The sequence below is a fragment of the Andrographis paniculata genome, unplaced genomic scaffold, assembly GCF_009805555.1.
Source record: "Andrographis paniculata isolate CXL003 unplaced genomic scaffold, ASM980555v1 Contig34END, whole genome shotgun sequence".
NCBI classification, from domain to species: domain Eukaryota; kingdom Viridiplantae; phylum Streptophyta; class Magnoliopsida; order Lamiales; family Acanthaceae; genus Andrographis; species Andrographis paniculata.
Genome location: NW_026137567.1, coordinates 256,174 through 267,703, shown reverse-complemented (window position 1 = coordinate 267,703; position 11,530 = coordinate 256,174). Strand labels below are relative to the sequence as shown.

At 36.3% G+C, this 11,530-nt stretch overlaps 1 protein-coding gene across 1 annotated transcript; it reads left to right on the top strand.

Annotated features, from left to right (window-relative positions):
* Positions 1 to 7,287: 7,287 nt before the first annotated feature.
* On the top strand, positions 7,288 to 11,297 carry LOC127248699 (vacuolar-sorting receptor 1-like). Its single transcript, XM_051271186.1, has 11 exons — positions 7,288 to 7,791; positions 7,912 to 8,598; positions 8,734 to 8,822; positions 8,944 to 9,013; positions 9,137 to 9,220; positions 9,418 to 9,494; positions 9,575 to 9,656; positions 10,301 to 10,383; positions 10,476 to 10,542; positions 10,623 to 10,864; positions 10,993 to 11,297. The coding sequence occupies exons 1-11, from the start codon at positions 7,470 to 7,472 to the stop codon at positions 11,086 to 11,088; spliced, it is 1,899 nt and encodes a 632-aa protein (XP_051127143.1). The 5' UTR covers positions 7,288 to 7,469; the 3' UTR covers positions 11,089 to 11,297.
* The last annotated feature ends 233 nt before the right edge of the window (positions 11,298 to 11,530 follow it).

The following is an 11,530-nucleotide window of genomic DNA, read 5'->3' as shown; positions in this document are numbered from 1 at the left end:
GAAAGAAGAATAGATGAAAGATCGACCGGAAATATTGCCAAGAAAGAATTGAAAGAAAAAGAAAAGGAAAGAGAGAGAATCAATGCTTGTTGTGTGTATAAAATTGGGGCATAGAGATAGGGTAAATTTTTTTAGGAAATTCTTTCTCCTAGGATCGATGACTCGGGCTCCTACAACTGAATAATACTCACTTAGAATATTAGTAGGTTAGTTCAACAAATGAATCATAAAATCAGAATAATAATAAGGAACTAAAATCAGTGCTATAATATAACAAAATAACTAGCGGCTCAGATGACAGTCCATTTTGCGCCAACTCCAAGCCTTCCAACGAGACAACACCATAAAGGGGAGCAATCGAGGGTTTCGACACCAAAGAACCCGTAATCCCACAAAGAACAAAGAAGGGAGGAGATCGCACAAAGACAAAAAAGATTACAAAGAAGAATACAAAGGATAGTACCAAGCGACAAATCTCTCTTTCGGCTCCCACCCGCTCCACATTTATCTTAAACTCATCGCCTCACACACATATATCTAGGCAACCAAGAAACCAGATGAAGCCCTAAAATACAGGAACTAACTTACCTTTCAACCAACGATGGAAAAGGGATAAATCAGAGAGAGAGGGATTGCGCCCAGGTTTATCGCGTCGTCGGTGGGATAGGAAGGAGAAGAACGGGGGAGGCGGGTTTGATGTGAGTAGGATGAGATTAGGGATTATAAATCATACCTCATCGGGTCGGGTCAAGTTTTGGATTGGATTGGTTCTTATTTGGATCTTGGGTTGAGTCGAATTAGAAACAATAAAAAACAAAAAACCCTGAGAATCTCCCATAAAACAAAGTACCAACAAATTGGTCTTCCCTGCCTATCTTATGCCACCTATCAAAAAGAGAATCTCTGCCTGACCAACCAATGTCCAGGAGACTTTCGACATAAGGAAGCTCCATAGGTCACAAGGAATTCCCACCACCACAGCGAATGTACAATACCATCCAATCTACTTTATTAATGAACCAGCCTCTGATACCAATGTTAGGAAATTACTTACGCTAGGATTGATGACTCGGGTTCCTGCAATCAAATAATACTCACTAGGAATATTAGTAGGCTAGTTCAACAAATGAATCATAAAATCAGAATAATAATAAGAAATTAGAATAAAAGCTATAATATAACAAAATATCTAGCGGCTCAGATCACAGCCCACTCCGCACCAACTCCAAACCTTCCAACGAGGCAACACACAAATGGGAGCAATTTAGGGTTTTGATAACAAGTAATCCGTAGTCTCATAAAGGGGAAAATGAAACACAAAGTTTAACGGGAGAGGAGAAACGACAAACTCTGGCAAGCACTAAGTAAAAAAGAACAAAAAAAATAACGCAAAGATCGCACCAAGCGACTTATCTCACTCTCGGCTCCCATGGCTCAATTGATTCCCAAACCAAAACCCATGAACACCAACCAATACTTATAGCTAAAGGGAGTAATGGGTAAACCCAAACAAAAGAGGTAACAACTATACCTTATCAAGCAACCAGACGGACTGAGGAAGAAGGAGATAAACGCCAAGAAGGTAGGGAAATGGTGGGAAATGATTCAAAACCGCGAGCAGAAAGAAGGATAAGTTAGAACCCGGTTCTGATTTGGTGAACCTAAAAACCAACCAATCTGGGTTGGTCTTTCCGATTTTTACCAGGTCGGGCTAGGTCGGGTCGGGTCGAATTGCTCTTGGTTGAACTGAAATAAACCAAACAATCTCCACCTTATTTCTGGTCGACTATCATGGTTGCATTGGAGAGCATAACAAGAGTGGGGAACATGTTGACACCATCGCATTTTATATGTGCAACTTACCACTTAGTTATAGTACACAAAATATATAATAAACACAAAGTAAACATATATGCGAACATATTTAAGCAACACAAAGTTGTAACATATCAATAAACAACACCAAGTTGTACCATATCAGTAAATAACACCAAGTTGTAGCATATCCATATATTTCTAAGGTTAACACATAACCACACAATCAAACTTTAAATACAACATAACAAATACCAACAAAAGCAGGCAACATAAAATTACTAATCGAAAATGAATTTCTCAAGGGCAATATCAAGTAACAACTCACTTTCCCACACAGGGTCAATAATAGCCAAACTATTTCTTACCATAAATACATTACCCACTTCTTCATTCTCTGTCGCCACATTTACTTCATCACATTGTTAGTTTCTAAAGTTTTCTTTAGAATGTGAACATTGATTTATAAAATTATTTTTATTCTCACAATTATAGCACTTCCTATTCTTACATTTCCATTTGCCTTGATTCTTTTGATTGTCAAAATTTTTGAATTATGTGACTTACCCCTAGCTAACAAGACCTCATTTATTGCTTGTTATTCTTTTTCATTAACTTGCAAGTCTAGTTCTTTACTCTTTAATCCACTTATAACTGTTTCAAGAGTTATACTATCTCTTTCATACTTAATGGCATATTTGACATCAGAAAAATACCTAGCTAACAAGACCTCATTTATTGCTTGTTATTCTTTTTCATTAACTTGCAAGTCTAGTTCTTTACTCTTTAATCCACTTATAACTGTTTCAAGAGTTATACTATCTCTTTCATACTTAATGGCATATTTGACATCAGAAAAATACTTAGGAATGATATTCAAAAGCACAATAGGGTTGTTGTATCCATCAATATTCTTGTCTTTTTTGTTTAATATCTTGAACAAATTTAGAAAAACATCAAGATTCTCATTTATTGATTTCGTTAATTCAAGTTTAAATCTGAAGAATTTTTCAAGTAAAAACAATTTATTTGGCAAAGATATTTCCATATAGATTTCTTTTAATTTTTTCACAACGTTCTTTTGCAAAATTATGCTTTCCTACTTTTCTAATCACAGAGTCAGACAAATTCAATATTATCAAAGAATATGCATGTTCATCTAACTCAACATTTCTATCTTTAGTCAACAAAAGATTAAAATTACTATCAATGGTTATGACAACCTTTTGTGTTACTAAGATACTTTTCATCTTTTGTTGCCAAATTGAAAATTCAATTTTGCCGTCAAAAGGTGCAATAGAAACAGGTGTCATAATGCCTAAGTACCAATAAAAAACCACACAATTGCCATACAAGAATGTCACACAATTCACTAACTATCAGTGGTCAGCTACTAACTCACTCTTAGAGTAGCCAGTTACGTGATGGTAGTGTCAACACAATCACAAATAATTATATTCATCAAGATTACCCACAAAGTATTTAACCACATCTTACCCTATAACTAATTAACAAATAAAAACAAGGGTTAGCCTTCCGTTACAAAATCCAAGGTAAAGTAATATTATGATTTTCAAATAAACGTTGAACTCGTGTACGATTATAACCAAAGCTCTGATATCATTGTTAAGAAATTATTTCCCGTATGATCGATGACTCGGGTTCCTGCAACTAAATACTATAATTCTCACGAAGAAAATTGGTAGGTTAGTTCAATAAATAAATAATAAAATCAGAACAATAATAAGGAAATAGAATCAGTGCTATAATATAACAAAATATCTAGCGGCTCATATCACAGTCCACTCCGCGCTAACTCTAAACCTTCTAATGAGGAAACACACAAAGGGGAACAATTGAGGATTTTGACACCAAGTAACCAGCAATCTCACAAAAGGGAAAAAGAAACACAAAGTTTTACGGGAGAGGAGAACAAAAAAAATCTGGCAAGCACTAAATAAAGAAGAACACAAAAAAGAATACAAAGATCGCACCAAACAACTAATCTCACCCTCGGTTCCCACAGCCCTCAATTGATTCCCACACCAAAACCCACGAACACCAACCAATACTTATAGCTAAAGGGAGTAATGGGTAAACCCTAACAAAAGAGATAACAACTATACTTTATCGAGCAACCGGACGGACCGAGGAAGAAGGAGATAAGCGCTGAGAAGGTAGGAAACTGGTGGGGGATGATTCAAAATCGTGAGCAGAAATAAGAGATAAGTTAGAACCCAGTTCTGATTTGGTGAACCTAAAAAACAACCAAGTTGGGTCGGGTTGGTTTTGATTTGTACCGGGCCAGGCTAGGTCGTGTCGGGTCGAATTTTTCTAGGTCGAAATGAAATAAACCCAACACATTTATTTAGGCATTTCAACGAAGGATGTCATCAAATCCATCATTAATATTAGCATTAATTGATCGGTAACCGGAGTTCTTAATATTCAATAACTTTCAGCCATAAACGATGTAATTTATTTCATTCTTAATAATTGATTTTGAATTTTTGAATTCAAAATAATAATTTATCATGCGTATATAATATATTTTCATGCATGAACATGTTCATGTGACTTGAAATGCATTATTATGTATTATGTATGACTTGAAATGCATTATTATGTATTATGTACGCATGCAGTTACATTGTTTTTGCTATATTTTTTGTCCAATTAAATTTTTTTCTGGGTTTCAGATTTAATAAAATATTTTGTTTCGATTTAGTTTCATAGCATAATACATCTGTAAAATTTACCATTCACAAAACCCAAACCTAAAACCACAAAATACAATATAAGCATTCTACTAATATAATATGCTTTTCATACCATAGAACATTAAAAAATAAAAATAGAAAACGACCTTTACTTTACTATGTTTTTACATAAGAGTCAATTGCATTGAATAAAAAAAATTCAAATTTTACTCTGGAAATATGCAATATGCTTACTTGAAAAATAAATTTATTGACTAAAAATATCTAACGGCAACAAAGCAATATAGAAAATCTAAAAAATAATCAAAATATTGTTGTAATGATAATAATTTTTTCCTCTCCGTACTATTTATATATATTTGATATAAATTGATTCTCCATAATCAAAAGAAAAAAATATCATAAAATAATAATAGATAAATATAAAATTTCTTGAAAATCCACAATTAAATTATAATTTTATTTCACCCCCACACCGCACCAGTTATCCACTATCATAAAAAGAAAAAAATAATAATAATAATTTTATCTTCAGAAAGATGCTATTCTCTTAATTTCAATTCACAGTATCATTTTTATCATTTTCGTCGTTCACTTCAAAGTATCTCTTTCTTATTTTAAACAAAGTAACCATACACTAATACTAAAATACCTTAACTTTTACTTAAATTACAAATATACCATTACATATACAATTACTTTATACATAAAAATCAAATGACAAAAATGTCAAAATATTTTACAAACTTCTACTAACTAATAAAATATTATTATTTGTTAATCTACTACAAAATCTCAAAAAACCCATTTAAAATAAACCGGAGAGAGTATTTTTGTATAACCTCGAAATTTGTCTCGGATTGATATACGAGACAAAAAAAACTCGATGTTATTTTAAAGAGTCTCATAAATTTCAAAATTATTTTAGATAGTTTTAAAAATTTTGAGAGTTCTATAATCCGAAACGGAAATATTCACAAGCGTATGGATGAATTTTGATGTTTGTCTCAGAATTTCTAAAATAATAATAATTTTTTGAAAATAAAAATAAATTCAAAATCTTTTTCAGCAATCTGCCGAAAAAGAAGAAGGAGAAGCCACCTCCACCAACGCCGTTGCTGCTGCTGGCCGCCGCCGCTGCTGTCACTGCCAGAAAAGGAGGAAGAGAAGACGTTGTTGCCGCCGCCAATCCCGCCGTTGCCATAGCCACCGTTACTGTTTGCTCTATCAACCCCGCTGTCACTGGTGGAGAAGAAAAAAAAAAGAGGAGAAGATGTTGTTGTCAAGAAAATTTCAGCTACACTAAAAACAACGGAGAGTTCCTTCGGAAACAAAAAAGGAAAGGCAAAATGGATCAACCTGTTATCCCTAGAGTAACTTTTATCCATCGCTTTTGCTTTCTTTTCCTCTGGCTACTAAGATGTTTCTTGACACATATTTATTATTATGAGAATTAATCCTACCACTGGAGTTTCCAACAAAAGATATCTTTTCAAAAGAATAATCACCATTTTTCATATAATCTCCTCTTAATAAATAGACTCTGGAAAAAGGTAGAAGAATGGACCTATTATGGGACAATGTGTATTTCCCTCACGCTTTCTAATGAACAAGATTTTTTGAGTGTTCGAATTTATTTATAGCATGAAAATAGTTCGATTTCTCTTTATCGAGAAATCGAAAAGCCATACATGGGTTTTCTCATGTCTGCTCATATGGTGCCGGAGAAGGAGGAGTAGGAGAAGAAGAGGTTGTTGTCACCGCCAGCCCTGCTGCCACCGCTGCCTTCCTCGGCTGAGAAGAAGATGGAGGAGGAGGAAATATAGGAGTAGAAGAAGAAGAAATGATGAAAGAGAGGGGTTTTGGGGAAGAAATTATTTTGATTTTTGGGGAAGATATTATTTTTGGGAGGGGGAAAGGGTGGCGGTGATAGAGTTAGTTTTGTTTCGAAAATTACGAGACTAATAAAGGTTCAAAATTTTTTAGATTAATAAAAATTTAAAATTTTCGAGACTATTTAAAATATGTTCGAAATTTTTGAGACTAATTAAGATACTGTCGAAAGTTCTGAGATCAATAAAGATTTGAAAATTTTGAAACTATTTAAAATAAATTTCAAATTTTGGAGATCATTTAATATAATAAAATAAATATCTAATATAGCTTCAAAAATCCGCAACTATTTGAAATAGTCTCGGAGCTTTCAAGAAAGAAAAACTTAATTGATTTAATATTTAAGCAAAATAGGGTATAACTCTCATATATTTTTGAAACTTTTGGACAAAAAATGTAAAAAGAGATTTCATACAATATTTTATAAAAAATGTAGATGTCATGTCATTTTTAAAGTATAAAGAATTTATGCCGAATTTCGATTTCATACTTAGAGTTGTAAACAATTTTAACTAATATTTATTATATATATATATATTTTTCCATAATCCATTTCGAGACCATTTTCTAAATATTTTCACAAAATTCGGGTGGTGATCCCTTGCGGGATAAATAACTGCCGAATTTAATTAAAAAAAATTAAATCCCAAACAAATCATCATTGATTTACCCAAACTCATATCATAATATTAATTTTGGTGTGGCAAGGGGATCGGAATGAATGGCTTAATATGGAAGAGCAATTCACGAGGATCCTCCACGTGTGACTAATTACTTCATTTGCTCATTAAACACTGACTTGATCAATTAACCGTTTCCCAGATCTACATGCTTCATCTGTCTTTTGGTCCCCAATCAGTGACTATTTCTGGTTTACGTAATTCCTCTTTCATATCGTTTGCTGCCTTAGCCTCTTTCAATTAATCGATTAATGAAGTTTTTTGGCATCTCTGGAGGAGTTGTTCGAGCTTAACCATAAACAAGTATTTATTATATATATATATATATATAGTGAAAGAAGTGTGTAGAAGCGATTAACAGATGATGATGATGATGAGGGGAAGGGTAAAATTTGCTTTGATGTGGCTTTTGGTGGTAGTGTTGGAAAGAAGGTGCTGGTACTGTTTTGGAAGGTTCGTTGTGGAGAAGAACAACTTGAAGGTGACATCGCCAGCGTGGCTGAGAGGGGTATATGAATGCGCAATTGGGAATTTTGGGGTTCCTCAGTACGGAGGAACAATGATCGGTTCTGTGTTCTACCCCAAGGCCGACAAAGAGGGTTGCAGCCCCTTCAAGGATGCCGACATTCCCTGGAAGAATAAGCCTGGAGGCATTCCGGTCTTCCTTCTTGCGGATAGAGGAGGTGAGCAGGAGGAGGAATGGCTTTGTTTTTTCTTTGATTGTTGTTGTTATTCTCAGTGTCTCATCATTGATGGATTGTGATTCATCCCCCCCTTGCGCACAATGCAATGCTTTAATGCAGATTGTTATTTCACGGTGAAGGCATGGAATGCTCAGAAAGCGGGCGCGGCGGCGATTCTGGTTGCGGACGACAGGGTGGAGCCTCTGATCACGATGGACACTCCGGAGGAAGCGGAGTCGAAATACGTGCAGAACATCAGCATTCCATCGGCTCTGATCAGCAAGGAGCTCGGTGACAGAATCAAGAAGGAGCTAGGGAAGGGGGAAATGGTGAACATAAATCTGGACTGGAGGGAGGCCCTGCCGCATCCGGACGAGCGGGTGGAGTACGAGTTCTGGACCAACAGCAACGACGAGTGCGGATCCAAATGCGAGACTCAGCTCAACTTCGTCAGGGATTTCAAGGGGGCAGCGCAGATTCTGGAGCAGAAGGGGTACACGCAGTTCACTCCGCATTACATCACTTGGTACTGCCCGCAGGCTTTTGTGCAGAGCCAGCAGTGCAAGTCGCAGTGCATCAACCGTGGGCGGTATTGCGCCCCCGACCCCGAGCAGGACTTCAGCAGGGGATACGATGGCAAGGATGTTGTGCTGCAGAATCTGCGCCAGGCGTGCTTCTTTAAGGCCGCGCACAAGATCGGGAAGCCATGGCAGTGGTGGGACTATGTCACCGACTTTTCCATCCGATGCCCCATGAAGCAGAACAAGTACAACAAGGAGTGCGCCGACCAGGTCATTCACTCCCTCGGTATGTATGTATGTATTGATATTGGTATTGATATTGATTGGTTAGCTCAATTGAAGAAAGAAGGAAAGAAAGAAAGAATGAATGAATAACAAGCGTTTGGTTTGGTTTGGGTTGGGTTGGGTTGGGTTGTTGCAGGGTATGATGTTAAGCAGATCGACGAATGCATGGGAGACGTTGAGGCGGATGTGAACAACCCAGTTCTCAAAGCAGAACAGGAAGCGCAGGTACGTTGGATTTGATTCAGTTCAGTTCAGGGCATCAATTAAATAAGCAGAGCAGAGTAGAGTGGAGTAGAGTAGAGCAGAGCGACTCGCTAAACTCTACATTCATTCATTCATTCCTCAGATTGGAAAGGGCACTCGGGGAGATGTTACTATCTTGCCAACTCTTATTATAAACAACAGGCAATATAGAGGTAGCTACAAGTAGTTCCCTTCCCTACGGATCATATATATATATATGTTAATTTAATTGGCGTTGAGAAAAAACACACGCAGGCACAGGCACATGATTAGTTGAATATGGTGATTTCTTGCAGGTAAGCTGGACAAAGCAGCAGTTCTGAAGGCCATTTGTTCAGGATTCGAGGAGACTACCGAGCCTGCCATTTGCCTCACAAGAGGTCGTACCAGTAGCACCTTGACCTTCCACATACACACATGCATACATACATACATACAATACATTGCATTAATAAAAGAAGGAAATACTTAGCTACTAGCTAGCTAGCTAGCTAATCACACGCTAGCCATTCCTTTTTTTAAAAAATTAATTGATTAATTAATCAATCAATGTGTTTGATGATATATGTTGGAACAGATATGGAAACAAATGAGTGTGCAGAGAACAATGGAGGATGCTGGCAGGACAAGGCTGCCAATATTTCTGCATGCATGGTATTATATATATATATATATATCTATATATAATAATAATAACCACTACTCAATGTCAATGGGTACAAATACATGTGCAGGATACTTTCAGGGGAAGGGTGTGTCGTTGCCCCATTATGCAGGGAGTTAGATTCGTTGGTGATGGCTACACTCACTGCGAAGGTAACATACTGTATATATATGCAGTCTCCTGCATACAATTATTATTATTAAACAAGTAGAAAAATTGTTTTGCATAAGAACATCTTTCCCAATTTCTCCTCACTCACTTGTAATAAATATATTTTTGTTCACTTGAATACTTTAACCTGCATACACTACTTAAATATCAAGAGAATTATTATGTACATCAAGACTATTGATATTCTTTTCTCTTCACCTTCATTTTTCTCTTGGTGCAAATTCTACAAGAGAGTTTTATAACCGCTAATTCAAGTTCAATTCTCCTTAATTTGCAACATTTAATTTGCAGTAAGTTCAATTCTCCTTAATTTCCATGTCCATGTCCATGTCCATGTCCTTCACTTGAGAGAGTTAAATGATTGCCTTCCTTCCATGTCCATGTCCTTCCAAAGGGAAAGTGAAATGATTGCCTTCCTTCACTTGAGAGAGCAGGGTACCCCTGATTGGATTTGCTGACAGTTGCCCTGATTCTCTTGTGATGTATTGAATTTGTATTAACTAACGTAGGAGGTCGTTGAATGGATATAACGAGAAGAAAATATACAAATACATACCTAACTTATATTTATTCGATTATTATTATTATTATTATGATATTCCAAAATATTTGGTGTTGGTGACAGCTTCTGGAGTATTGAGATGCGAAATTAATAACGGAGGCTGTTGGAAGGAAAGCAAGGACGGACGGACATATTCTGCGTGCAACGTGAGATAATTGATGCCCAAGAGTTTCTTCTTCTTATATGATTTTAAATTAATGTTGAATTAGATTAAAGAGTAACGTGTGTGTGTGTCCAGGACGAGCACAGCAAAGGTTGCAGGTGCCCGCCAGGATTCAGGGGGGATGGAGTTGAGCGGTGCAAAGGTAACTAAAATAATAACACCAAAAAATAAACATGCATGAATATAAGAATGTATCATTAAATGTGTGGGGAGTGTGGACAGACATTGATGAATGCAAGGAGAAGGTAGCGTGCCAATGCCCAGAATGCAGATGCAAAAACACGTGGGGAAGCTACGAATGCAGTTGCGGCGGCGATGGTTTACTGTACATTCATGAACATGACACGTGCATTAGCAAAGACTCGAATGCGGATATCACTGGGTGGGGTCTATTGTGGGTCGTCATTCTTGGCTTGGCCGTCGCTGGACTTGCTGGATATGCCGTCTACAAATATAGAATCAGGGTACCTACCTACACACACACATATATACATATATATATATATATATAATATAAATCGATCTGCATAATTATGATTATTATGATTATTATTATTATTATTATTAATTGTCTATTTAATTAATTATGCAGAGATACATGGACTCGGAGATCCGCGCAATCATGGCACAGTACATGCCCTTGGATAATCAGGGGGATGTACCTAATCACATACCCCACCCGGTTTGATTCACTTCAAATCATATATTTTCAGCTGCTCTATTCTCTCGTCATCGATTCATTGTATTGTTGAATTGATTATTTAGAGAGAGAGAAACACAGAGATAGAGAGAGACTCTAGACCGAATATTGTTGATTCATAAAGCCTTCAATTTTTCAATCAATGATTGCAAATATACATCAATATTCTATTTCGGATTCAGCCACCATGTACCATAAGAGAGAAAAATAAATATTACACGTTCAAACGCATATTGGGTGGGAGATTGTACTGTGTACAACTTTAGGCCAACATAAGTATTGCTATTCGGACTGGCCAAATGGTTGAAAATTGTTTGTGCAAAGTCTCAACCAAACATTCTTGCGCTCGACTCCAAACGAGGAGTATCTAGTATCCAACTCTTTCCATGCCCTTGAGTCACAAGGGTGACATATCTCATCAATTTTTACA

Coding starts and splice junctions, on each gene's coding strand:
- LOC127248699 (XM_051271186.1), top strand. CDS start 7,470: ATGATGATGATGATGAGGGGAAGGGTAAAATTTGCTTTGATGTGGCTT. Junction 9,014..9,136: donor AAACAACAGGCAATATAGAG/GTAGCTACAAGT, acceptor GATTTCTTGCAG/GTAAGCTGGACAAAGCAGCA. Junction 9,657..10,300: donor TGGCTACACTCACTGCGAAG/GTAACATACTGT, acceptor TGTTGGTGACAG/CTTCTGGAGTATTGAGATGC.